Raw genomic sequence first — 27564 nt, 5'->3', positions numbered from 1 at the left:
GCATATTATTTAAAAAGCCGTAATGTTGTCATACTACTGTGTATGGTCAAATGTTTCCAGGTCTTGCCCATTAATTGCTAAGAAAACGTGTTTGTTTATTTGCCAACTCAGAGCTGCCATGGGAAAGTATTTTTTTCCTAGCGGATAAGGCGAGCTGACTAAGTGGAACATATTGCAGAAGAGACTGAAAAGGGATTTTTCGACCTGGCAGTTCCTAAATGGTCTCTGGAATTTGTGCGGAGGGGAACGAGCTGTTCCAGCGACAAAGTTAGTTATGAAATCCCTTTTCCCTCTCTTTCTCTCTCTCTCTCTACATGAAAGTATTAAAATATACAGACGTGTAAAGGATCATTCCAACTGAATGGTAATTTATTAATAAACAAACAATGCAATACCTTCAGAATATTTTCAACAAAAAAAAAAGAAAAATATTGATAGAATAAGATTAATACAGTTTCCCTTTTCATATATAGTGAAAAAAATCAGCGTTTCAGTCAATTTTAACGTCACTTTTCAGGGAAGGGGGAAACACTTTCTGGCGTTTGGTCCGCAACATCCAACTACAAATTAAAAATAAATTACTATGTCGCAATTTACATTTTAAAACAAGTCCTTGTAAAAGAGGAAGGGGGGCGGGGGGAAGAAGCTGGTACTCTACGCTGGACTTTTCGCCCCCTTTTAAACACGGGGCATGACGATACCTTAAGGGATGGGGACGAGAGAGGGGTGGGGGGCGGGAAAAGAAGTATTTCTCAAAGCAATTAAAAACAAAACAAAACAAAACAACTTACGTGTTATTGGAGTAACACTGTCCTTTAACAAACCAAGACATGCTTTGGGGGCTGTCTCTGTACAAAAGCTTTTCGCGTGCGCCCGCTTCCCTCCGCGGGCGCGGCGGGGGCCGGCGGCGCGGTGCTGCGCGGTGCTGCGCGGTGCGGGGCGGTCTCCCCGCCGGTCTCCCCGCGGCGTTGGGGGACGGGGGGGACGGGGGGACGGGGACACGCTCAGAACTTGCCGCAGTCGTAGACGAAGGCCCCGGAGGTGCGGTAGAGCGGCTGGCTGCCGGGGAAGGCCATCTGACAGCTGCCGCCGCCCCCCGCCCCGCCGCCGCCGCCGCCGCCGCCTCCGCCGCCCCCCGCCCCGCCGCCACCGCCGCCGCCGCCGCCGCCCGGCGAGGCGCTGAGGCCCAGCCGCGGCGCCTCGAAGACCTCCCGCGGGCCGGCGGCGAAGCCCTGCTGCGGCCCCGCGTAGCCCGCCGCGCCCGCCAGCGGGCCCAGCTCCCCCGCCGCCGCCGCCGCCGCCGCCGCCGCCGCCGCCGCCTGGTTGAGGTACCAGGAGGCCAGGCGGCCCTGGTGCGGGTGCGGGTGCGGGTGGTGCCCCTCCTGGTGGCCGCCCGCCGCGCCGCCGAGCCCGCCGTGCCCCAGCGCCCCGCCACCGCCGCCGCCGCCCCCCGTCCCGCCGCCGCCGCCGCCGCCCGTGGGCATGGCGTAGTCGGGCAGCGGGTCCTCGGCGGGGCTGGCGGCGGCGGGCAGGTGGCCGGGTCGTTCGGCGCCGCCCGCCGCCGCGTAGAGGCTCATGGCCTGCATGTTGCAGTGGTAGGTGCCGGCGGCGGCGGCGCCGGCGGCCGCCTGGCCGCAGGGCGAGCCGTAGACGGAGCTGTGGCCCGGCGAGTAGCCGCCGAGGGAGAGGGCGGGCGGGATGCCGGTGCGCGGGGCGGCGGCGGCGGGGGCCAGGAGGCCGGCGCCCAGCTCGGCGGCGGCGGCCTGCGGCGAGCCCCGCAGCGAGGTCATGATGTTGTCCACGCTGAAGCCCGGGCCGTGGTGGTGGGGGGGCGGCGGCGGGGGCGGCGGGGGAGGCGGCGGCGGCTCGGGGGCCTCCAGGCTGAGGGAGCGGCTGGAGGGGAGGGTGCTGCGGGGGCTGCCGCCGCTGGAGAGGCTGCTGCTGCTGTCGGGGCTCTCGATCTTGGGCACGGCGCCGAGCGGCGGCGCGGCGCCGGGGGGGGACACGGCCTGCGGCGGCGAGGCCGTGCCGTTCTCCGTCTTGATGTCCTGGATGCGGACGGGCGGCGGCGGCGGCGGCGGCGCGGCGCTGCCCCCGGCGGGGCCGCCCTCGGGCTCGGCGGCGGCGGGCGGCGGCGGGCGCGGCGGGGCATGGTCCTTGAGGTGCAGGCGGTCCTTCTCCTCCTTGTCCTTGACGGCGTCCTTCTTCTTGAAGCGGCGGCGGCGGCGGAGGAAGCTGCCGTTCTCGAACATGTTGTAGGAGTCGGGGTCGAGGGTCCAGTAGCTGCCCTTGCCGGGCTTCTTGTCGTCGCGGGGCACCTTGACGAAGCACTCGTTGAGGGAGAGGTTGTGGCGGATGCTGTTCTGCCAGCCCTGCTTGTTGTCCCGGTAGAAAGGGAACCGCTCCATGATGAACTGGTAGATCCCGTTCAAGGTGATCTTCTTATCGGGCGCGTTCTGGATGGCCATGGTGATGAGGGCGATGTAGCTGTAGGGCGGCTTCACCATATCCTTGGGCTGCGGCGGCGGCGTGTAGGGCCCGTAGGCGCGGGCCATGCCGGCCGGGTACTGCTCGTGGGCCGGGTGGGAGTACATGCTCATCGGGGCCGGCATGGCCGTGTAGCCCCCGCCGGCCGCCGCCGCGGCGGCGCGGTAGTAGCTCTGCTCTCCGCCGAGGTACGGCACCACTCCCAGGGAGTTGGGACTGGACACGGAGTAGCGAGCCTGCATGTCCTCCCGTCAGCTTTCCCCCACCCTCCCCGCCGGACCAAACAGCGCGTCCCTTCCCCCTCCACCCCTCCGCCGCTCCGCGGACCGAGCTGGACCGGGCGGCCGGGCAACCCCCACCCCCCCACCCCCCCGGCGGAGCGCGGAAAAAAAGGGAGGAAGAATAACGACGGCAGCGCCGAAAGTCTCCTCTTCGTCGCCCAGGAAAAGCCCACCGGCAAGCTGCCGCACTCCACGCGGAGGGGGGGGAAAAAAAATTCAAAAAAAAGAGGAAAAAAGGAGGGGGGTGAAAAAGGGGAAAAAATGTTTTTAAAAAGAAAACGGGGGAGGGGGGGAAAAAAAAAGTAATCGCAGCGGAGAAAGCAACTTCCAAACGCAGAAAGAGTATTAAGAGAATAAAACCTTTGCAAAGAGGCTCCCACGCTCCCAGTTCCTTGTTCCACGGGGATCTGCAACAAGTTGTCTGCAAAGGAGGGACAAAAGTAGAGGGATGTGTTTTGTTGGCTTTTTTTAAGCGAGCAGAAGAAGAAAAAAATCCACCTTCCCGATCTCCCAGTGCAAAGTCTCCCTCTCTCTCTCCCTCTCGCTTTTTTTCAGTCTCTTTTTCAGTCGCAGGCTGCTTTGGGAAGCATCGGAAAAACTCCTGAACTTTTGAGCATCCGTCACCACGGCGAGAACTTTTTTACGCACTTACAGTTTTCTCCCTTTTTTTTTCCTCCCTCTCCTCTCTTGGTCTCCTTTTTTTTTTTTCTCTCTCTCTCTCTCTTTTTTTTTTCTTTTCCTCCTTTTGCAGGCGGTCCAGCTCCGCCCCGCCGAGCCGGGGCGGCCAATGAGAACCGGGAGACACCCGGGGCTCTGAATGAGGAGGGAAAAAAAAAAAAAAAAAAAAGGAGCGACCGAGGGAAAAAAAAAAAAAAAAGAGGAGTAAAAATGAAGAGAAAAAAAAAATAAAAATCCCCGCAGCAGCCCTGGGAGCTGCAGCTCTCGGGGACCGGCCACACACGCTCGCCGGCACAGGCGGACGCCGTGAGCGCCGCGGAGCCCCGGGCGGGCGCGGGGCCGCTGCGCACCGCACCCGCGGGGACCCTCCCTTCCGCGCCCGCGGATTTTGCGCGACGGCCCTACGGCCCCACGCCTGCCTGCCCACGCACCCACCCGCGTCCTTACGCGCCCGGTCGCCCTGGCACACGCGCCCCAGGCACACGCACGACGTGCATGCCTACACCAATGTGTGTGTGTATATATATATATATGTATATGCTTCCCCGGAGCTCTTCCCACCCACGCGCGCACCCCGCGCTCCGCCACGCGTGTTTCTCCCCCAGTTTATTATTTTTTTTTTTCTTCTTTTTCCCCTCGTCGATCTGTTTTGCTCCGCGGGCTGCCGTCGGGCTCCCTCCTCCCTCCCCTCCCCTTCCCTACCCCCGGGCTGCCGCCCGTGTCGGCGGGCAGGCTCCGCGCCGGTGTGCCGGCTGGCTTCCCGCCTTCACCGGCCAGGAGGGCTCTGCCTCAGTCCGGCTCCCTTCTACCACCCCCACCCCCACCAGCCCCCCCACACGCCCGCGGGGACGGAGGGGACAGTGGTGGGGTGTGAGTGTGTGTGCGCAGGGTGGGATGCTCCTGCCCCGGCACTGCAGCCGGCTGCCCGACCAAAGGCTCCTGAAGAGATTGCATTCCTCCGGTTGACAAGGTTTTGACGAGTCCTCCAAAGCTCTTTTTTTTTTTTTTTTTTTTTTTTTTTATTAATCAAAGCCACCGAGGGCTTTCCGCTCTCCGTCTGCGAAGCGAGCGCCCGCCGCCTCTGCTGTTTATAAACACGGGCGCGTTTCTTTGTACGGGGTCTTTTTTAGCTCGCTCGTTTCAGGTAATCTTTACAGACCTTATGGGATGTGACAGGGAAAGCGGGTCCTTGGTTTCTTTATTTATTTATTTAAGACGGAGAGGGCATACTCTTGTTCCTAATCTGCTTCAGAGTGGACTCCGTGGTATGTCAGGTGTGTCAAAAGACAAAAAAAAAATGAAAAAAGAAAAGTACAATAAAATTAATGTTCCTTAAACTGTTTGGCCAGTTCTGCTGTGAAGATTTGATTTGCGTTGCTGTTGCCTTTGTCTAAATATCTGAAAGAATATTTGGGCTCTAATCAGAATAACAATTTAACGGGAGCTCAAAGGGAGCATGGAGTGAGGGCTTAGTTACTTATTTTTTTAAATTTTCCTTTTAATTTGCTGTTGTATTTTAAGAAACAAGATTTTCCTTTCGGACTTAAAACACGAGGAGATTCGTATACGTATTTGCACAGTAGTATTCTGACACTACTTCAGATGTTCGAAATCCAACCCAGTGCTCTTCATTCATTTTGCAGCTAAATCTCTGAAACTTCATTAGCGTTAAGAATAGATCAGTTGAAAGGAACAAGCTGAAATCTATTTTAAGGCGTGGAATTTGCACGGGAAAGACGTGTGTGTGTTTGTGAGATTAATTACCCACCCCGATCTTGTGACACTACAAATACGTCAAAAGACCCTTTTGGCTTCACTGATTTCAAACCCCCTTTCCTCACTTTTTACTGTGATCGATTGCTTTGGGGATCGTGCCTTTGGAGCGTGGTAAAGGCGCATCGTTTGCTTGGTGGTATTTTTGCAGGTATGGCTTTTCCTCTGAAACACCAATCCCTTGGTTAATAAAAAAAAATAAAAATATGTCTTTTAAATGAGATGCACGTAATGTGAAGGAGGTAATTTATATAGCCTAATATCTGCTCCTTTTCATATTCAAACATAACGGGTCTCCTTTTGGTAATAAATGTCAGTCCTTTAATGGTGAATACATTATCCCGTTTAGCCTGTTGTATTTCATCGTCTGGAATCTTTCACCTGCTCCTGCCTAATTACACATTTTTCCCTTTCCTCCCACAACGGCAGAATTAATAAATGTGCAAGCACTGGACTAGATGTCAATTCCAACACTTTATATTTTCAAAAAAACTCTTTCTTGCTCTGCTGAAACAAAAAAAAAAAAAAGAAAAAGAAAATAAAAGAAAAAGAAAGAGGACATTTTAGCACGTTTCCATTCATCCCAGGTCATCCGGTTTTCCCACGGTATTACCTGCCGTTAAAAACAATTTCCATGGGCTTCCCGCTCGCTTCCAGGAGCGGCCGTAATGTGCCGGACCCTTTGCTGACTTTTTCGCGTTCTCTGGACAATGTTTACGGTAGCGAAGCTGTTTCTCGGGCAAAGGCTGGAGTCACACCGAGAAGTTTCAGCACATGGAAGGGGGGGGGGGGGGGCATTAATCCACTGTCTTTTGCATCTAATATGTTTTGCAATAGCCACTCTGATGCTATAATTGCGAACTGACGCAATTACTAACGTGTGTTAAATTACATACCTCAAACCAGCAGGACTCTGGTTTCTCGACGCGAGGTACAAAAGTCACCATTGTGAAGGTTCATAGAGCGATTTAGGGTTTCTGTGTTTGTGTGCGTGTGTGTGCGCGTGTTGGGGGGGGAGGGGGGGGGGAAACAACGATTTTAGGGAGGCAGAAAGATCAATTCCCTCCCCGCCACCCCGGTGCGTTTGGATGCCACCCAGAAGGAGCCCTTGGCGCTTGGGTTTCACCCACTCGCACGCAACGCCGAGCTGTCTTTGCCGTGGGATCCAGCCTGGCCTCCGAGCGGGAGAGACACACTGGAGGAGCCACCGCCTGGGTCTGCCGCCCAAATAAAGCAGGACGGCAGCAGCCGTGGCCACCGTGCGTGTGTCCCCCCGCCCCGTCCCGGCCCCTTCAGACACCCCGGGCACGGCCGCGGCCGCCTCCTGCCCGACGGCTGGCGAGGGGCGCCGGCGGCGGGAGGGGAGCCCCGACGGGCAGCCCCGGGCCGGGGGACCCGGGCTTGTCTTGAGACCCTGCGAGGCTTCGCGTGTGTGGTCATTTGCAAACCTTATTTACGGAGATGTCAGAAAGAAAGATGACATCGGAGCGGTAGGTGGAGGGGCTACCATTTGACCTGGGCAAAGCCCAGGTGGACCCAAACAATTCGCTGTGGGTTGTCCTCTCCTCTCAGAGACCTGGAGGTGAACTGCTCTGCAGCCTCGGGCTGTTTATGTTTAGACATAGTCAGAGCTTCGCTTCTCTTTCTTTTGGCTCCAACATCACAGCAGTATCCCTGTAACTCCGAAACCAGCCATCCAGCCCGGCTCTTTGCATCTCAGGATGCAGCTTTCCATGTTCCTTAAACAGCGGGCGACACCGCAGGAGAAAACCGCTGACATCCTTTCGGGGGGCAGGGAGGGAAGTGATCGTATCAAATCTGTGCTTTACCAGTAGAAAAATCTATTGTGCCGAAAATCCCCTCTCTGTTTATAGCCGCTGGACATAGGTGACAGCCATCCTTCCCTCCCTCCCGTCCTTGCAGCCAGCACCTCTGCCATCTCAGCCTATGCAATTAAGCCCAACTCTAAGTCTGTTTGCGTGGCACTCAGTTAAGCAAACAGACGTGATTGTTGTATTATTAACGTGGGTTAACAATTCCATAAATAAGCCGAAGTAGTTTTCCAATCCAGGGCGTCTTTTATCTTGAGACATAAATAACACAATTTAATACGAAAATGAGCGCTCCATTCCCTCTGGCATCTTTTAGGCTCTCATTCTTGAATGAGAAATAAATTACCCTTTGCAGTAAATGCGGCAGCGGTCATCGGCTTCCCGTAATTCACAAGAGAAATACCTTAACTTCGCGTTCGGTATCTAAAAGTGAATTTTGCATTTAATTTACAAGGGAGAACCGAGACCGTAAAGAGGTCGGAGCCCGCGCGTTTCATCTTCCCACGATAATTATCGCGGTCATCCATATAATTCCTCTCTGCGACACAGGTTGCGTCCCAGAGACGTCGCCGCACCAGGAATAAAAACAAAAACCAGGCTGTGGGAAACTACTTGTGTTGTTTCTGCTGTTCAGGTAGAGTACTATCACGCATACATACACACACAGAAGAAAACCCCGCGACCGCGTAAGAAACCTTTAATTTGGTAGGTTCTCTACCTTTGGCATCTCACAGTAAAATACTAACATCTGGGGGACCGGGGGTGTTAAAAACTCTCTCCTAAAACTTCAAGAAGATAGCCAGACGTGGATTTTTTTTTTTCTTTTACTTTCCAAGGTCCCTTGTCCCTTTTGTGTTCCTTTTCCTCTCTTATTTCCTTCCTTTCTCTGGGAGGGGCAGCGAGGGCGGGAGGAGGGGGGGGGTGGGTGTTGAATCCATTGGATTCTCTGGACTCGTATAAACGAAAACACACTCGGAGCAACGAAACCGGGAGCGGGAACCTTTTGCAGCCCTGTCCTGCTCCATCCCCACCTATTGCCTTAGCAGACAGAGAGGAGAGATACGTATTTTTATAAGGCGCTTATTTACATTAGAAAGAAGCGACAGTTCCGAGCCTGCGAAGCGATAAGTACTTGGCAACTCATTAGGGACCAGATAGTGATCAGCCCCTGGATCCATTAATTCCCCGCCTTTCGGAGGCCTCGGAAGAGGGTTTTTCGGGAGGCTGCGCGGCAGAGGAAGGGGGTGCGGAGGGGAGGGGAAGGGGGTGGGGTGGGTGGGATGGCGGGGCCGCGCAGCCCTGCTGGGACCCGCGCCCGCACCGCGCTGCTCCGCACCCGCGGCCACCTGCGCGGCGGCCGGGCGCTGCGCGGGCCGCGGGCGCCCCCTCCTGGGGGCAGGTGGCCGCCCTCCGTCCCGCTCCGCGCTTCCCCGCGGGTCCCGCCGCCCTGCCCGCCACCCCCGCGCCGCTCTCTCCCCTCACCCCCGCCACGGGGGAAGAGGGATTTTAAAAGAAACCCATCCAAACCCTTCCCGCACCTTTTTTCTTTTTAATTTTTTTTTTTTTTTTTTTGCCCGAGTTGACGTGCTGGGTGCGCGGGCGCGGGCGCGCTGGTTCCGCACGGCACAGGTTGTTGTTGGAGGTGAACACGTAGAGGGATTGCCAGCCCTCGCCAGGCCATTCTTTTCTTGGCTCTGCCGAGGAATGTCTTTACTGGTTGCCAGGTTTGCCAATAAAACCCGGCGAATGAAAAAGTGTTGGTTTCCAGGAAAAGTACTTCTGTTTTTTAACCTCCCCCTTGCTGTCTAATTACTGATGTGTTCAGCCCCCGAAGAACAGCTTCATAAAACTGTCTGGTAAATCCAGAGGCAGATGCTTTCGCGCAGTTGTACGGTTACAGGGATGTGTAAATATACACACACATGCTGATATATATGCATAGCTAGATGCACGCATGGTTTCCAGAGTTTTACAAGGCATTTATGGGTATTAAGTACAATCGCACCAAAGAACTAGTCTCCTTTAAGGCTCCTAGGAGCTATGGTAATACAAGTAATAAAACTTAGATATCTGCATACGCGCTTTTATGAAGCCACAAATGCTCTCTTTGCACAGTTATTTGCGCACTGCTGGAAGTAACCCATTATAGTTGTTTACATACAGAAAACAATGTCTCACTCTGCAAAAAGTAAAGTATAATAAAAAGAGGTGAAAGAACAGTTTAAAAAGTAGAGCTCTCAAGACATACATGTTATTTTCCATAAAACACCGGGAATGCGCATAAGAGATGGATTTTTAAATGCGCCCTGCGCAATGAGCACATGGAACTTGGAGTGGTGACCCCAGGCAAGCCTCACTTTCTACTAGGGTTCTGTCCTCAAAAATAAGCCATGTATCATTTAAAGGTTAAAGAAATCATTGTTCAGTTCCTGAATATGTTGTCTCTCAGTTTCCAATTCTTTCCCTCTCTTGCCTGCCTCCACAAGGCCACATGCAGTACCATTTCTGCAAATCTATAAACAGGCTGGTAGGCATGATTTGAAACAGAAAATTTGCGCTGAAGCAGAAAAGAGCCCTGGCAGTATGTATGTCAATGTCCCTTCAGACAGAGTTCTTTGTTCTGGGAAACCAAATAAAAGCAAAGCTTTCGGTCATTCTTCTTTATTCAGGTGCCATTAGCCCCCTTTGCTTGACCATTGCATGTTGGGTGCGTGGCTCTGGCACACCACCTGTCCCACTGCTCAGCTCATGCCCCAATTCCTGTCCCAGCAAGACCGGCCGGCCAACTGTGGTGGCGACATGGCTAATGTTGGCATGTGAGGATGGCACCAGCCAAGCCAAACAAGGTCAATTCCTTGCAATTTTGCAAAGAAGAAGAGATTGCAAGCCTATATCCAGTGCTAGATGATCAATTTAGAGGTGCTTCACATGATAAATACAAATACAGGTCTTTTAAGATGGCGTAGCATGAAGGAAAAGACACCCGAGGGATTATTTTTAAAAATAAAGTTTTCTATTTAACTTGATAACGCCTGCGTAGAGCCAGAGATTCCTAGCTGAGACTTACATTTTAAAATAATTGCACATGTGTAACTGTGGAGTACAAGTGTGGTTAGTTGGGTAGGTAGGCAGATATATAGCTTTCTTTTAATACGTGATTTTGCTCGCAGAGTTATGGATGCAGCAAACATTGAAACAGTAAGTTACAAAGAGAACAGTTTGTGGTAGGCCACTCTGGTTGGGATCGCCCTCCCCCCCTCCCCACCCCCCCAGTTTAAACACGCTGGCCAGGTAGCAGAAAACAGCATTTCCCTATTCACTGAAGCCTTCTGGAGAGCTGCAGCGAGGTCCCTGCGTGATGGGGAGGCCCATGGAGGCAGAAGGAGGGTTTGCATGGGATGGAGACTGGAGCTACTGTAACCCTCCCTGTGGCAAGAACACCCACAGAAACAGGTAATTTGCCCCTCCCACATCAACTGACAGCCAGAAGCAAAAAATGTTAAAGTAACTTACATCATCGTTTGCCTGTATCATTACTAAGGAGGAACTGAAAGCTGTTTTATGAGGAGCAGACAGACAAGACTAGCTTGAGCTTGAGACATAAAAAACCCAAACCACTAAGATACCTGAAGGCATCCCAATTAAGTGATATTACCATCCCGATCAAGATGCAGTCATTGTTAGTAAGCATCCCTGATTTTTAGCTGAGATATTCCAATTAGGTAGATTTCATGATTAGGTGCACTTAATTTAAGTGGGGAGAACAGCGTGGAGGAAACGTGGATAGCTTTCATAAGGGCCAGTTCAGAGGCAGACTTTGTCACTTGCAGCAGGGAGTAAGTGGAGTTCCAGACCGCGTAGCCCAAAATCACAGCAATGCCCCTTTGCTCCACGCTGAGCAAACATCTAACCTTGAAAGCATCCAGCCATGGTTGGTGCCTCCGTCTTTTACCTGCGTGTTCCCCAGGCACCGGTAGCTCTGCTGCTGGGCATGCCCGCAACTGCCTGAGTCAGAGCATCTTGGCACCTGTTTTCAGCCTAAATCCCAATGGGATCCAAAAAAGTAGGCAGAGTGGCGTCTAAGTGCCTGCAGGGCCTGATCCAATAGATAATGTCTTGGGCTTTGGGATAAATTTGAAAGGAAGGTCGTTATCAGCTCTGCACCGCATTATCTCTCTATTTTATGGGTCTCAACTCTGGTCAGAGCCTCATGGTTTTTGGATGGAGTGACTCGAGGTGACACGTTTTGGCAGTAGCCGCATAGCTTTTTATGTCATTGCCTCTTCTTGTTACTCAGGCCTTGAGCTTGAAGGTCTAAAGCACAGGTTCTGGAGGGAAAAATTCAGACAGCGAGACTTCCAAACAGTGGTCATTTTGAAAGCCCCGAGCTGAACCTCATGAAAGTGTGCTGAGTGAAGGAGGAGAGAAGGTTATTAGGCTTACGTCTGGCTGTGCCATCCTTAATATTCACCATGGGTACAGCTACAACTGAAACAACTCTTCTGGTTGGGAGAGAGCTCTGTGAAAGGAGGTTGCAGTGGACAGGGATGGCTTCCCTGGGCCATGTGAAGAGCTTCGTGTCTCTCCATGCATCTATTTCCCTCCAGAGGCTGGGCTTGTCTTGCATCTACACACTGAATAAGGGAAAGAATGCAAGCCCTCCACCACACCTTTAGCTTTCAACATTTGCTGAGCCTGTTTGTCTATTTTGTTTCTTCCCCCCTCCTCCCCCCCCCCATGATTTTTGAGATTGTAATCTCAGCAGGGTAAGGACTGCCTCTTGTTCTACATTTGTACACTGTCTAGCTCCTGACTGTGCCCGGGATCTCGTGCTGATGTGCTAATAACGAATAAGCATCATTATCTTGGGGGATACTCTTCAAGGATTCATCTGGAACTGAATGGACTGGGGATAAAATAGACCATTTCCTTTGGAAGAGAAGGGCTCACGGTAACCGCTTGATTAAAGCGATTGCTCTTTGCACAGGTGTTGCATTCAGTGGTGTTCATCATGGATTTGCATGGACTGAATAGAACATCGTGTCCTTCTTTCTTCTAAATTCAGCTGAATGGCAGCAGCCACCTAAAGCTCTTTGAAGAAAAAGATGACACGGAGTTTTCTTGCTGACCTGCAGCAAAGCTGTGCTCTTGAGGTGTGCCTGTTTTTCAACTTGCCTACCCATAGAAATTCCAAATGTAGAAGCTTCATGCAGTTATTTCATCTCAGAGGTCTCTTGCATGTGTGTCATCCTGACCTCGCACGGCTGTGTGACATGTAGTAAATCAGTCCAGAAATTCACGTTTGAATTTCTTTTTTTTTTTTTTTAATTTTTCTTTTCATATTCTCCTTTCCCTTTCAAATGAGGCCAGATCCTCAAGCCATGAAGCTGAATTGCATCAGCTGTGGCTCTGGCTTGGAGAAATTAAAGGCGAGCACCTGTGCCAGCTCAGTATCCCCATGGTGAGTGAACTCACAGAAGTTAAGTCACTGGCGAGTGAGCAAGGCTAGAGCTCGAACGATGCTGCTAGATTTCATGTATGTGTATGGCGTGTCAGGCAGCACCATGGGGTGGTGGTAGGGAAAACTGCTCCTTTGGGCAGCTCCGGCATGAAGGTTAGTTTCTTACTCCATTCAGTTTGAAAAGCGTCCATCACAAAGTGCAGTGTGTAATGGTGGCGTAGGGTTTGTTTTCTTCTGCGGAGTTAAGTATGCTCGTTAACTCTTCAAAATAATGTTATCTCTTCCAGCGCATTTCCCATTGAAGTGAATGGAAATGTTCCCATTGACTTTAAAGCACAATTTCCTCCACCCCCTCCTTCTTGAAAGACTTAATCAAGCATGTTTAGTAGAAACCTATGAGAGCTGTCTAATGACTGGCTTGCTTTGCCCAGGGAAAAATGTAACTATAAACTGAAACACGATGCTGAAAACTAAGTTTAGTAGAAAGTGTTTAGTCTAGTGCTAGATGAATGATGGAAGCCTGTATTTGTGAATAATTTATTTGACAATTGGTGGGGGAAAAAAATGACCGAATAAATTCTTTGCTCGTTTTCCTCTGCCTGTCTACAAAGCTGGCTGAACAATGTGCAAACAAATTGCTAATATTTATTCAGGAGCAAAGAGGTCAGCTTTTGTCAAAAGTTTTCAGCAGTGAGCTGGACTAGCACCAGATTCGTTTAATTTTCTTGTATCCTCTGCATAGTAAACAAAGGAAGTTGTTCTGTTAGTTACCGAATTCACTGCGAATTTCCATCTCGCCAGCAGCAGTTATATTCTGTTGCAAATCCTGTGTTATGAAGACTCCGCAAATACTGCAGCTTGGCTTTCATGCCTGTGGCCAACCTCCTGAGACTTACGAAACCTCAGTGAGTTTCTCTTTATAACCCATATGACGGGTGCTGCCCGCCTTTAGCCCCTGTTGAGCACTTAAGTGCAGCGTTGTAGATGGCAGCTATGTACTGGGCTGAACGAGCAGAAGCTCCACTGCTAAAGAGATGTGTTTCATGATCAGGAAGGCTGCCATCTCCATATATGATGATGCAAATAGTTGCTGATTGCCAGACAGAAGCTGCTTATTAATTATTTTTCCTCTTGGTGAGAGAGGAAATACAGACAGACAGTGGAGTCTCTAAAGAGCCGTCTTTATTAGCTTGACCTGACAGCAGTACAGAAGTGTTTTGCTTGGGGACAAAATCCATGTTTTGTCTTGCAATTTAGTGAGCTTGTCTGCATCACCTCCCACGCTTCCTCCTACAACCTTTCCCTTCCCCTATGACACACCCAGGCTTCTTTCTTGCTAGTCCTTCAGCCTCTGCTACCTCCTCCCATGCCACCAAATGAGCTTAAAAATTATCTAAAATGAATATCTATTTTTTTAATGCTTTTCTCTCCTCTTCACCCCTTCAGAAAGACTACAGACGTATTTTTTTTTCTGCATAGAACACTGAAGGCACAAGAGCATGCCTCTTTCCACAAGTGATCTCCCTGATCCCAAATTCAGTGCTATTGCTGTCAGTAGGTTTCAGATTAGATAAGGACTTTGGTGGGGCTGGAACATTGCTGTGGATATGTACCATGGGTTCCCAGAAAGGTGTCGGGCACCTGCAAGCCCCATAGGAGTCAGGGGAAGTTGTAGATACTTGAACATATCTTGGACTGGGTGCTGTCAGCTTGGTGCCTGCTGATGCCTTCTCCATATGCTGTCAGCTCCAGCTGTTGCCTGTCCTTATGCTTATCCTCTTTGAGAGGTTTTCAGGTTCTTGCTTCACTTCAGTGTTTTCTGTTCAGTTGGGAGCAGCACATCCTTTTTGTGGCTTCACCTCTTCAGGACCGCCTGTGTGTGTATGAGTGCAGAAAGGGGAGGCAAGGTGGGTCTTTCTAAGTGATGGTCATCTGCTCTTGCAGGAGTTGTGTTCCCCAGAACTCCTTGGTTCCCATCTATTCCCAAAAGCTGCCCAACAGTGCGAAAGAGATGGCTCACAGCATCGTTTCTTCTTGGAGTGTGGGGTCTACTTGCTCTCTCATGCAGAGAGGTTCAAAACTCATCAGGGCCATTGCAGGACAAGGGAGGGAGGGATGAGACATGGAAACAGCAGGTCATATGGTTTCTTTTCAGCCTTAGCTCAGGCAAGCTCCCGGTGCATGTAGGGAAGCACTGCCTGATTAAATGCTACAGCCCTTGGCTGTACGGGCTGTGTCACAGAGCCCAGAGGTGCACAGAAGTACACCTAACTGCATGCCACAAACTGAAGTGGTCACTCATGGCTTTGTCCTCAGACGTGACCCAAATTCAGCAGAGCCTTGTTTGTGCTTGGCTACAGAAAGCCAGCTAGGTGCCAGCCCAGCTCCTGGCATAATCTGGGGCAGTTGCAATGTGGTAATGAACTATATGCTGCTCTCACAACCTCCTTCTCCTACGAGTTTCTGAGAATAAAGAAGAATGGACTAAAACCAGGGGCTTTTACCCCAGCTACTCCTCTTGGCCACGTGGGCCAAGATGCTGTAGAGGAATCGTGCAGTGTGTAGGGAAACCGCAATCAGGCTCACCCCTTCTTGCCGTGGTGGAAGGTCAGAAGGTGTCCTTAATAGAAAGAAGAGCCCAAACCCCCGTCTGCCCTGGCCTTATTCAAGAAGAGCGCTCTCCTAAAGCCCCGAGTGTGAGCTGAGTAAAACAGAAGCACGGACTTGGGGATTTGATGCTTTTGGGGCTGCTTGTAAGTTGTTTGAGCTCAGTTCTCAGCTGTCTGCGTTTCCTCCTGTGTGCTACTTGTAGGATCAAGCCCTGGTGAGCTGCTGAGAGTCACTGCTGCTCCTCCTGGAGCCAGAGGCAGCTCGGGGTAATCAGCACGTATAGGAATATGCTCTGACAGTGGTAAGAGCATAGTTTAATTTCACTGTGGTATGCAGCACTCCAAGAAAACTCCCAGACTCGGTCCTTTTCCTTCAAGCACAACCCCTTATCAAGGTCCTTGGCAGCAATTCACTTACAGAAAGGAGCAGCTGTCATGGTATTCCCACATACAAACACGGAAAAACAACCCCTCCCTACTTTCAGTGCAGCAATGTTATGTAGTAAGAATAATTACAATATTTAACACTTGTATCTGTACTTTTAATCTTCAAAGCACTTAACAAGCACTGGCTACGGGTACTTGTAGCTGCAGAGAGATCTGTCCGTTTGCACTAAGAGGAGAATCCAGTGCATGACTGCACCAGTGGTCCTGCACTGGGTGGGCACAGTGCAAGTAGGACTGTTAAAGGCTCGATGACACGGACTCTCTTGGCTGCCAGGGTTGATTTTTTTTCCCCATCACCAGCCACTGCCCTCCTGCCGGAGGTTACTGACTTCTCGGGTCTGCTGGTGGAATTGCTCACCTTAGGGTTTCCCAACCCATCTCAGTCCCAGTGAAGCGGGTTAGGAAACACCTATATGGCAGGCTACTTTAGCTGACCTAGCTTGTTTTGACTGGAATGGATGAGGGAGTGCTCGGACGAGCAGCTCAGCCGGCAGACCTGGGAAAGTGGTAACTCCTGGCAGATGGGCAGAAAAGAAGGTGACTGTGGAGAGGCTCGTAGGAGGGCTGTAGGAGGCTGGCAACCGTGGCAGCTGGCACAGGAGATGCGCGTCTGACAAAGAGAGACGAGCCCATGCCGGTTCCTCCTCCTTTGGATTGTCTCCCACTCCTAAGATACTTGGAATGGAAAGCCTCAGTGTAAAAGGCATTATTTGTTTCCTCTCCCTTCTTGCTGTATCCATGTGGCTCTTGGATCACGCTGGAAAACTAGAAGGGGTAACAGAGAAATTGATGCTGCTTTTAATTGTTTCGCTTTCAGATTTTTTTTTTCTTTTTTTTTGTGGGGAGGAAGGACAAGAGACAACTCTTGTCTTTTTGTGAGGAGGAAGGATGTAAGACAGCTGTCAGTCCTACCATTTTTATGGCCATCCATTATTGCCTCAATCTGCAAAATAGGCCATTTGCTTTTGCAACATTGCTCTTTCTCTCCTATTTTGCTTTCTTACCAAGTTTGCTCATCTGAACGTACTCAGGTAAAGCCTCTGTTCTTGCTTAGAGTAGGCAAATGAGATTAGTGGATGTGAAATGCATCGTCAGAGCGTGCAGGTCAATGGGGTACCAGCTGCCTGCACCTGGGAAGCTAGAGCATAGCCATACACAGGGCATCCTGACCATCCAGTTCAGCTCCTTGCCTTTACAGGCCAAAAGGCTTTATATTTATTAATGTAAAGCAATCACACAGGCAAACGAGGGCTGTGTTGGTCTGGTCCCTTCCAACCTCAACGGCTCTGTGAGTCTGGGTACTGGCTGTACTGTTTAGATAAGTTTGAGGCCCACATACCTTGCAATTTGCTTTTAAACAAAGCAAATCCAAACCTAACTGCTGGACCCTTTGTTTTCCCTGGAAATCACACTCTTATCTGTGCAGTATGAATATCTGTCCTTCCTGCTGCTTAAGAGGAAAATTAAGGTAATATATATTGTAAGGTGATAACAATACATTAACAGGAATTGGTTCATTCAAAGGGGTTAGCTCGGGTTTTGCTTTTATTTTAACTGTTCATGCACATTATCATTTTCCCCTTGAGGATTGTTTTGGGGAGAAAGATTGTGAAACTCTGAGCTAGTTCTCTCTTGTGCTGCAGCTTCATTATTATGTGCATAACTCCAGAAAATGAAGTCTCTGCTTCATGAAAATATGCCCCATAACAGTGTTGCCTCCGTCCCTTTTGTTAGTGGTGTTTAGTCATATAATTCTTCCAGGTTTCATTATTATGAATTGGATAACGTTTTTCTTTTAAGGACGCTATTCCTGAAATGAATTGGTGGGATGAGAATCTTGCCATTCTCTTAAACAAATGTAAACAGTTTCTAGAACTTGTCATTACAGAGGAAAGCATCCCATGAATGTCAGCGTACCTCAGAAGCGAAGAAAAAAAGCTCTGGAAAGAAACACATGCAGAAACCAATCTCTGAAGTTTAACCTTGTGACTTTTAAGTTCCTTCTCCTTTCTGAGGCCTCAAATACTGCGATTGGCAGTGCTGTGGAAGGGGTCAGCTCTTCAAGCCAGCTGCTTCCAGGCAAGTAATGCCCTGGAAGAAGGAGCAAACCTAAGCTCTGAGCTTGGTAACTCGGTTGCCTGCCTGTATGGTTCTGTGGCTGGACTTTCTGTCAGACCAGGAAAAAAAATAAAATGAAATCCTCTCTCTTGCTCGCACAGATCCAATTAAGTGCAATCAATTGCTCAATCAATCTTTTGCTCTTAATAAAGTCAGTTATCTTTTTCCTTCTAATTCCCCTCCAGGTTTTTTAACAATTGTTCAGACAGACACAACAAGCAGCTTTTGTAAAGGAAGAGTGTAGGCGTTTCCTTTGGCTGTTTTCACTTTCTGCCTATGATGATGTTATGCTCCGCACCCTCCCCAAATCCTAATCATATACAATGAGTGTGCTAGGAGCCCATTTATTTTTTTTTTTCTAACTGGCATGGATTGAGTACCCTAATTTGATAGCAAAATCATGCCAAAATATTTGGGGGGGAGGGGGGGTGGAGGAGGAGGAGAATAGACATTTTGTCATCTTTGTGTTGCTGATGAGTCAGACCATTTAAACTAAGGAAAGGTTTAAAAATGGGAAGGGAAATGCTCTCCAGCCTTATCTACTCCAACATTAATTTGGGTAGAAGGTAGGAGTGGAGGAAGTCTGAGTAAATCTGTTCCTCGTTCAAGTTGCCTTTAGACGGTTACCGTCGTCCGCAAGCCCAAAGAAGATGCATTAAATCGTTGCCCACCGTTGAGCGACTGTGACAGAGAGGGAGAGGCCCCATGTGCTCGCCTCGGTTTTGTGTGTGCGCAGAAGCCATGTGTGCTTGATGTGTGCGTGTAAAAAATGTCAGCGATGACTTCAGTTGTGTTGCTTTAACTCCCCTGCATTGCCATGTGGGAGGGAGACTATGTTGTACCCGTACAAGGTATATTTATACCTGAATAAACCTGCCTCTGGTAGGTTTAACTCTCCTGGCTTAAAAAACAAACAACCTGCCCTTAATTGACATGGTCATGCAACTGAAAAGATTATCCATGGGTCAGGCCACATCTGGAAGCAGAACTGGTTGGTCCCATTCAAAGTGGTTGAGAAGGTTAGATTAAGCAGACACCGAGTAACTTAAGAAAAAGGGGGGAAAACAAAAAAAAAAAGAGGTGTAGTCAAGAGAGTTACAAGTGACCTGAATGGGAAGAAGAGGCACGAGGGTGTGGTACTGTGGAAAGTGCCAGCAGCACAGTCCTTACTTAAACTTTACTTAAACTTGCCCACATGTTGATTTTAGCGTAAGGACAGTCAAGTCAGGCCTGTATGTTTAAAGGAAAAGAGAGGGGGAATGTCAAGAAAGTGGCGTTACCTCACTGTGAAATGAAAACAAACCAAGCTAGTGGGAAACCTGGTGGCCCAGGGGAGCTGGTGGAAATCACGTTACACAAGGGCACATTTGCACTGCAACAACTCCCACCCCTGTCAACAAACCCAAGCCAGCCTCACGCTTGCCCGTGGTCCTGTGGGCACCGACTGTTTGTGCCCCAGGGACAGCTTCTCCAGCAGGCTGCGCAGCCCATAGGGAGCCCTGTGCTCCGGTGTTTACATTGCTGTCTGTCCCTAATTCAACCGATTTGAAGGTACCTCAGCTGGGCCTATCCTGCGTGCAATTGCCGTGGTACAGGCATGCCCTGGGAAGTTTAAAAAGCAGCTAAAACCCAGATGTATATGCTAAAGGTGGTAACAAGATAATGAGAGGGAAGTGCTACCCTACCTGATGGGCCATTTTCAACTCTATTTTTGAGGCTAACACTGCCGGAAGGTGAAAAGGTGAGGAAAAAGTTTGTGCATTTTATTATCCAGCCACTTCTGTCCCTGGTCACAGTCCCCAGCCAGCTCAGTTGAAGGTAAATCCTCCAGCGTAGCTTGGAGGAGGGCTGCTCCAAATGATCCCAAGTGACAGTGGCTCCGAGGCGCTAATATGGCAGCAGAGACCAGTTGGATACTGAGATTTCTCATGAATGCCCTTTTGCTTGTCTTTAGGGATGGAGGAGCTGTGTAGGAGCTGCTGTACTGGTTGCAAGCCAGGAGGCTATCTCCTTGGACTGGGGTGATCCTCCCTTGGCTGGGTCTTCTGGCCTCAGGGCTGTTTGCACTTTGAGGATGGCACAAAGCAGCCTTACTTCAGGGAAGGATTGGGGCCCGGGCCTTATCTCACTTTGATTATATTAAATAATCTATCTGTCTGCCACGTTATTTACATAACTCTTATTTAAATAGTTTTACATCAGACACACTGAATCATGAGACTGAAAGTCTAGACGATGCTTGCTAGGCTCAGCCTGCCTTTAACCCTCCTGCATTGCCATTTTTCTTGTCTCTCCCTTCAGGATTATCCTGCTCCGCGCTCTGCATTTGGTCCTGTCAGGACATAAGCTGTGCCTGGTGGTCCCAGGAATTGAGAGTGAACAAATTTAAATTGCTGAGGGGAGAGAGTGAGAGCACAGGGGCAGAAATAGGGGAGGGGGAGAAGGCAGCAGGGAGGAGGGAAGCCTCTGTGAGTTGTTTGTCTGGTTTTACTGGGTCAGCTCTGAGTGAGGCTGCAGGGCAAATGGCTTTGGACAGAAAAACTTAGGAAAGGACTTTACCCCCTGAGGTTGCCTTCTGGCAGGCGCTGCCCGGGAAAGCTGCTATAGGAGATAATTCATTTCACAAGAGCAGAAGAAGGAGGGATAGAGTTACCTTGTGCTAAGTGGGCTTATAGGCAGAGGCTGGAAGCTGGGATTTGGGAGAGAGCAAATGGAATAAAAAAGACATTTGTCATTTTAGAGAAAAGCCAAGAAAGGCCATTCATTTCCCTAGGTTCTCCCTGCTCCTCTATAAGTGCATTATAAATTACTAATAATTCATAAATGGCTTGTGTTATGGCACGCTTGACAAATTCATCCGTCTCTCCTTCTGAAGGCACATTCCAGGTTTTATGCCTTGCTGTCACAAGCCTTGTTGTTATGATTTCATTATATATTGATTTTGATATATGTTTCCTGCGACACTGCGTGCCCTAGAACCGAATCTCTGCTTTGGGGGAAAAAAAAAAAAAAAAAAGAAAAAAGGGGGGGACCGAGGCTTCTGGTTGTTCATCTTTAGCCTCTCCGTGAAAAAGTTCGTTAAGGATCGTCCAGCCCTGGCTCCTGCTTCCAGAGGGCTTCGGGATGGCAAGGCTGAGATGGAGCAGCACTTCCACCTAGTGGTCTGCAAAAAATAAGGCAAGTGCTTCGACCTGGGGACTTCCAAGTCATACGACAAAAGCGTGAAGCCAATTTCCCCAAACTGTGTATCTTGCCCTAATATGTAGCAATGGTTTATTCATATCATAGGATCATAGAATGTGTTGGGTTGGAAAAGACCTTTAAAGGTCATCTAGTCCAACCGCTCTGCAGTAAGCAGGGACATCTTCAACTAGATCAGGTTGCTCAGAGCCTCATCAAGCCTGGCTGTGAATGTCTCCAGGGTTGGAGCCTCCACCACCTCTCTGGGCAACCTGTTCCAGTGTCTCACCACCCTCATTGTAAAGAACTTCTTCCTAATGCCTAATCTAAACCTACCCTGCTCTAGTTTAAAACCATTGCCCCTCGTCCTGTCGCTGCATGCCCTTGCAAACAGCCCCTCCCCAGCTTTCCTGTAGGCCCCCTTCAGGTACTGGAAGGCCGCTATAAGGTCTCCCCGGAGCCTTCTCTTCTCCAGGCTGAACAACCCCAGAAATATATCCCAGAAATAATACCACAATAATCCTTTTTTTTTTCTTCCTATTTTCAAGTAAATTCTTGGACTTAGCTCAGTGGGCATCAATGGAATTTGCTAGAGCACAAGTTCAGGGATCCCACGACAGCAAGGTGAAACAGAGAAGATCGCGTGTTCCTAAATTGAAAAGCAATGCATTGCAGCACTGTGCTATGCTTACAAAGTGCTCTGCACCTGTGTATGCATCCCAAAAGTATTTTACACAGATCTGTATTTTCACCCTTAGTTTACAGATGGAGAAAAAGTATGAGGGAGTATGGCAGATACTTTAACAAATAGCATCTGTTTTGAACCCTGATTTTTAGGTGCTGCGTGCAGATAACTGCTCTCCAGAGAAGCTGAGCAGTTAACTGAAGTTGGTAAGGATTCAGGGCGCATATGGATCCAGCACAGCAGGATCCTGGTCTGTGGGTTACTGCTCCAGTGCAGATAAATAGCCACCTCAGCAACAGCACCAGTACAGTGTAATGTAATACCAGAGGAACATTAGACCCTCTGAAAACCAGACCTAGTGCCTCAAGCCAAGCTCTCAGAGAGCTGACACCTTTGAGATGAGCGAATACTTCTGAACAAGTTAGAGGGGCCAAGCTGAGAATAACTCAGTGGGGTTAAATCACACCGGTGTGCCTGTCAGTAGCAAAAGCCCTGTAAACTTCTAGGGGGAAGGCCCAGGTTTGCTGTCTCCTACTGCCATTGCCAAGCTGCGCTGCCTCCTTTCAGCAGCTAGCTGTTGTGAAAGAGGAACTTGCTGTTCTGCAAGGGCTGTTGCCCAACAAGGAGGCTCAAAGGGTGGAATTGTTATTGTGGAGACTGGGGAATTACACGCACACACAAACACACACACACACACACACATACCCACACCCCGCTCTGATTCCTGTGAAGGGAAGTTGTAAGTTCAAAAGTGAGGATCAGAGCAACTGAGGTGATGCTGCCATGAACGGCAGTATGTGATTGACATCTCTGGGCTGATTCAACATCCAGGCACGATACGAGGTGTGTTTAAGTTATTTTAAGATGCTGTGGCCTGCCTTAGGGTATCCTGAAATTCTGACGCCCCGCCAAATAGATTTGACTCCCTGGGGGAGGGGGTGATCTTCTGATAGCCACACCCTCCTCATTGGCTGCCCAAATGCAATTATATTTAAAAAAAAAAAGTCTTTATTGACAGAGAAAAATGAATAATTTGTACTGGAGGAACACACAGGTCATTGTTCCTCTTCTGCCATGTGACTCATCCGGATCAAGCTGTCTGTTTAGTGTATCTACTAATGCAGCAACCTGGAAAAGCTAACCCATAAGTGCTTCTTTTGTTTCCTAAAAAACAATCGCTGGGTGCCTTTTGATACTTCTCAGTTTTTTTTTTTAAGCCTGCCGTGTTTTGGAACGAGAAGAGCACAGGCACTTTCTTGGCAAATCTTCCATAACCTTTTCTGTTCCACCCTTAGACAGTACCTTCTTTTACTGGGCTTGCAACAGAAGTGCTTTACACCTCTGAAGAGAGGAAGCCTTAACGACATGCCTGTGAAGCGAGTGAGTCTGAAGGCGAGCGTAATGTCACGCCTTATCATTACATCAGGTCCCAAAGACATTCCTGAGGTCCGGACCTCGAGCGAGCGTGACCTCCCTCGACCCGATCCGTCAGCGCTCAGCAGCGATCTTCCTGGGACAGGAGCAAGAAGTGAGCCTTTTCTCCCCCGGGCACCCCCTTTTCCCCCCAAGAAATACGTAACGCTTGCGCTCGCAGCCCCTTGTGCCGCTGGGGTGGCTGCGGTGTCAGGGTAGGAGCCGGCTGGATGCAGATCCACCCCTGCCGCGTTTTTTCCTGCCCATCCGCCCGTTGCACAAGCGAGCGGCACCGAGACCAGGGTGTTTGCCAAGAGCACGTTGCCTCCCCCCGCAACTCCAGCCTCCCGCCTTGTGCTGTCGCCTGCCTCCTGCCCCTCTGGCACCGCCGAATTGCCCCATGTGCAATGCAGCTGGAGAGCGGGCTGCCCACAGAGGAAGCCCCACATTCATCCCTAAACGCAGGAACGCTTCTGAGAGCTTTTTCCCTTTCTTTTTTTTTTTTAATTTTTTTTTTTCTTTTTTGGTTTGTTTTCATTTAAGGTGGCTGATTGTAAGCTCCCAAATTCTTTCAGATTGATCAGAAGTCGGCTAATATGCAACTAAATATATTACCCCTGATTAGGGGAAAAAAATAAAAAAGGACTTCGGAGAATGCACTTATCTCAATACTGCTTGGGTAGTTGAAGCAGCTGCAAGAAAGCTAATAGCAGGGTTGAAACCAGACTTGCCAGCAATTTCATTCTTGGCCAGACAGTCAATTTTTTCATGCTTTTGTCTGGCTGTCTCTCTGTAGGGCTGCACAAGGAGAGCAGTTTTACTTTCTTTCGTTATTATACGTATATTTTTCTGCTGAATTCATCTATGACTGCCATAATAACTCAGTGGCACTCTGTTTCCAAGGAAGCTTGAGTGACTGAATAATGAAGATGAATCGGGATTCCAGTAAAAAAAAAAGATAATTCTTCTTTTCCGTGCAGCCCAAACCCAATAATCTGCTTTTGCCAACCTGTCCCTATGAAATAAAAAAGAGGCATTCATTTGTACCGCCTCATTTTCCTCCGTGTACAGTGAAAGGATTTTTTGTTGCAATCTGTCACCCTCATGTGCACTCTCTAAACAGCCTGTGCCCCCTTCCACTCCAGGCAGTACGGAGAGCAGTTATTTTTAATAGGAACTCGTTTAACATACCTATGCGTTGGTTTGTAGCAGAGGTCACACTCTCTGGACTTCGTTTCAGCTGGGATCCTCCTCTGGACAAAGGTGATGTGTCTCAGAGCGTCTTTGGCTTGGCAGGAACGTTTATTAAAATACCACAAGTTCAGACAATGCTGGTTACGAGGAGTGCACAGTGCGTTATATGTGGGAGGACTGGCGCAGAGTTTCCAGTAAAAATGAAGTGACTTAGAAAACTCTTCTTCACCCTGGCACATCCCAGGGAGTGTATTCTGTGTCTGTGTGTCTGGTGGAGCCTGTGTCGGTGCATAATGTGTGCTTGTACATGTCTCACAGAAAATCTTGGGAATCGCTTAGCTCCTCGCTCGCACACAGCACAGGTTTCAAAGTGTCCCAAAGAGTATTCTTTTGTGTCCAATGAAAGCCTGTCTCAGATTTTAAGCATAGCAGGGGCCAGAGTTTCAGCTGCTGTAAATCAATGGGGTCCCAGGGAAGCTGGTGGGGCTCTGCCAGTTTACGCCGGCTGAAAGTTTGGCCCTCGACTGTCCCCGATGCTCTGCCCTGAAGATGTAGGCAGCACGGGCAGGAGGCAGCGCCCCGCGTAATGACAGCCTGTGGAGCTGGAGCACAATGCCCGCAGTGAGCCACAGAGCTAATGCAATGCGGTTTCATCATCCGTCCAGGTAATATGAGGACACCGATATTGCAAGACAATTTCAGGCTGTTGCCACAAGCTATTTTGCATCTCTTAGAAACTTCAGCTGTCACAGGAGCGGTGGTCTCTTCTCAGCCTTCCTTGGTGGCGGTGAAAAAAGAGGCTGTTTCTTATTCCTTCTTTCTCTGGCCTCTCTGCACTTCACAGGACGGGGAAGGTTTCCTCTAGCTTTTGTTTGTTGTTTTGTTTTGTTTTTTCTTTTTCCTTTTTTTTTTCTCAGTGTCACATTTGAGCTCCAGTTAAGCCCATGGACTTTTTGTGATCCTGGCAGTAGGTCCCAAACAGTTGATGAGGGGCTCGAATGAGAACTGCCTCAGAAGGTGGAAGTCGATGTCTTCCAAGGATCAAAGGCCCTTTGCACCAGCCACCTCTCCAGTCCTGTCCTTTTCAGTAATCCCATGGGACTTAATTTCATGGCTGAACCTCTTTGGCTTTTGCTCTGTCTCTTGTCATCTTTGAATTCACTGTTTGCCTGATAGTTCAAGGTATACGTCAAATTTGAGGTTAAAAATAGCACAAGTTAAGGAAAAGTAGGAAAGTATTTTCAGCCTCATTCCTTAAAACCAATGGTATAAGATTTTTTTAAACTTTGTAGCCACTTGTAAGTCATTCTCTAGCTGCGCCAAGTCTACAGATAATGTACGTAGTGAAAAGTTAATGGACTTATGCCCACTCGTACCTGCTGACCCAGTGGCTTCCACTTTTTTTTTTTTTTCTCCTGTTTTTGACCTGTAAAGACCTAACTGGGTTGGGATCTGACATCCCAAGAGAGAACACTTGACTTGTTAAGGCAGTTTTGCTGCTGATAAAGCTCAATGTACAAAGTTACAGTACTCTGGTTTTCACCTGCACACCTGCCTTCCCCTGTGTCTAAGACTGAAAGTTCAGGGAGTCCAACGCCAAAGGTTTAAAAAGAGAGAGCTGTGCCTTAAGTTTAGAATAGGTGTTCGTCTGTGCTCCAGTGACCCACCTTTTGATAATACCTCCCTATCTCTCGAAACCAGTGTAAGAATATAGTCACATTTGTGAGCTGCTCAGAAGTAAAGGTGACTAGTCTGTGGTTATAAAGCATTGCCTACTTTTGGCTGCGTCTGATGGCTCTGCGTGACTTTTTCCTTCAGTTGAGTGTCTACGGGATAGGACACAAACATGTGAGCCTGAGAACTCAGACCTTCTGTCCCTCTCTGCTACTGAAGCCAAAGAAAACTCTGGGTGAGGCTGTGGGTACAAGTGCTATTTTCATCTGGGATGTGAGTTCCATAAGCACTTTGAAAATCCCATTCTCTGCCTGAGTCAGCAAGGCAGCGTTTGGCCTGTAGCGAGGTACGTACTCACCGATCCTTTTGCCAGCCGCAAGCAGACAAACCCAAACCTCTCAGTCTGGGCTGTGATTTCACTGATGTCATGTTAGTCTGAAATACAGATGAATATGACTCTGTTTCAGATACTGAGTTGTCTTCCAGCACCTGAAGATGTACATTCAGCAGTAGCAGAAGTGGAGGATTTCAGTGACGAGGAGTACTGTGGGATTTCCCTTTATCCATTTATGACAGTTATACTGGCAATAGTGGTGGAGAAAAGCAAGCAAATTGGGTCCAGGCACCACAGCAGTAATCCCGAGCTTATAAGCTAGGTAAGTGACGGAGGTATCCTGAACTATAAATGGTGTGATAGTGATAAATGGCAGATCAGCGAGTGGGTAGATGTATTGTAGGGGGAGAGAAGTGGCAGAGCCCCACCTGTAGCATGGGCAGTTTAGTTCACACTTGTATCAGCCACTTCCCTCTGTGAGGGGTGAGCTCAGGTCAAGAAGAATGTTTGGAAATAAATGTGGGAGGAGAGAAGACAGACTGTAAGGTGCTGCTTTGTAGTCTCAGGCTCGTTCATCTTCCCCTTTCCTCCTTTATTTGGTCTCTTAAAAGAGATACGTCCCTTACTCCCATTGCTATCGCCTCCAGGTACCTCGGGTACCTCGCTTTCCCTGCTGGGATGAGCCCCTGCCAGGGCTGCTGGGAGCAACCTGAGTTGGTAGGTAGAAACTGTCAGTCCCTGACTGCATTCTCCTTCTCCCTTACCTGCCTTAAAGCCTTTTCTTAAGCCATTGCCACCACCTGAGCCACTACTCTAACTCGGGGAATGAGCAGGTCGTGGCTGCGTCATTTGTGCTGCCAAGTGCTATCAGTCCCGGGGCAGGAGCGGGGAGGAAGGGGAAGGCTGAGCCCTGCTTATCTGGGGTCTGTTCTTGTCCTTCTCACATTCCCCACAGCCTCAGCTCCCCTTGGGGGCAGCTGCGGTGGCCTAAGGAGGCTCAGGTAGTGGGAGGGAAGGTAAGCATCATCTCTAAAGAGCCAGAGGAGGCTCTGAAGAGCGGCAAAGGGGATGTGGTTCCCCTTTGGGGGACATGCTTCAGGCATGCCCACCTGCCCCGCACCTCTGCTTCTCACATCTTCCACCTGCAGGTGGTGGCTGTAGGACATGCTGCCCCAAGCAAGCTGTCCTCTGGCTGGGGAGGGCAGATCCTCAAGGCTGGGCTGAGAAGGTCTTAGTGAGAGAAGAACATTTGACTGGAGATAGTCAGAACTGGACGACTGAGCACCTGCATCTGACTTTGAAGTCACCTCTGCCTTGGGTGAGGACTTGGAGGGGACCTCTGGAGATCTCTCGTCTAGCGGGAGCTGGTCTGTGGTGTGTCTTCTTTTCCACTTAATC

General features: G+C 49.6%; 1 protein-coding gene across 1 annotated transcript; it reads right to left on the bottom strand.

The window, feature by feature from the left end:
• Positions 1–348: 348 nt before the first annotated feature.
• FOXC1 (forkhead box C1) lies at positions 349–4722 on the bottom strand. The gene has a single exon (XM_074576071.1). The coding sequence runs from the start codon at positions 2727–2729 to the stop codon at positions 1005–1007; it is 1725 nt and encodes a 574-aa protein (XP_074432172.1). The 5' UTR covers positions 2730–4722; the 3' UTR covers positions 349–1004.
• Positions 4723–27564: the final 22842 nt, after the last annotated feature.

This window comes from Larus michahellis, chromosome 2, assembly GCF_964199755.1.
Source record: "Larus michahellis chromosome 2, bLarMic1.1, whole genome shotgun sequence".
Taxonomy (NCBI): domain Eukaryota; kingdom Metazoa; phylum Chordata; class Aves; order Charadriiformes; family Laridae; genus Larus; species Larus michahellis.
Note: the sequence above shows the minus strand (reverse complement) of the source record. Positions and strands in the feature narration are given on the sequence as shown.

Excerpts from the sequence above, each read along its gene's own strand:
- FOXC1 (XM_074576071.1), bottom strand. The coding sequence starts at position 2,729 with ATGCAGGCTCGCTACTCCGTGTCCAGTCCCAACTCCCTGGGAGTGGTG.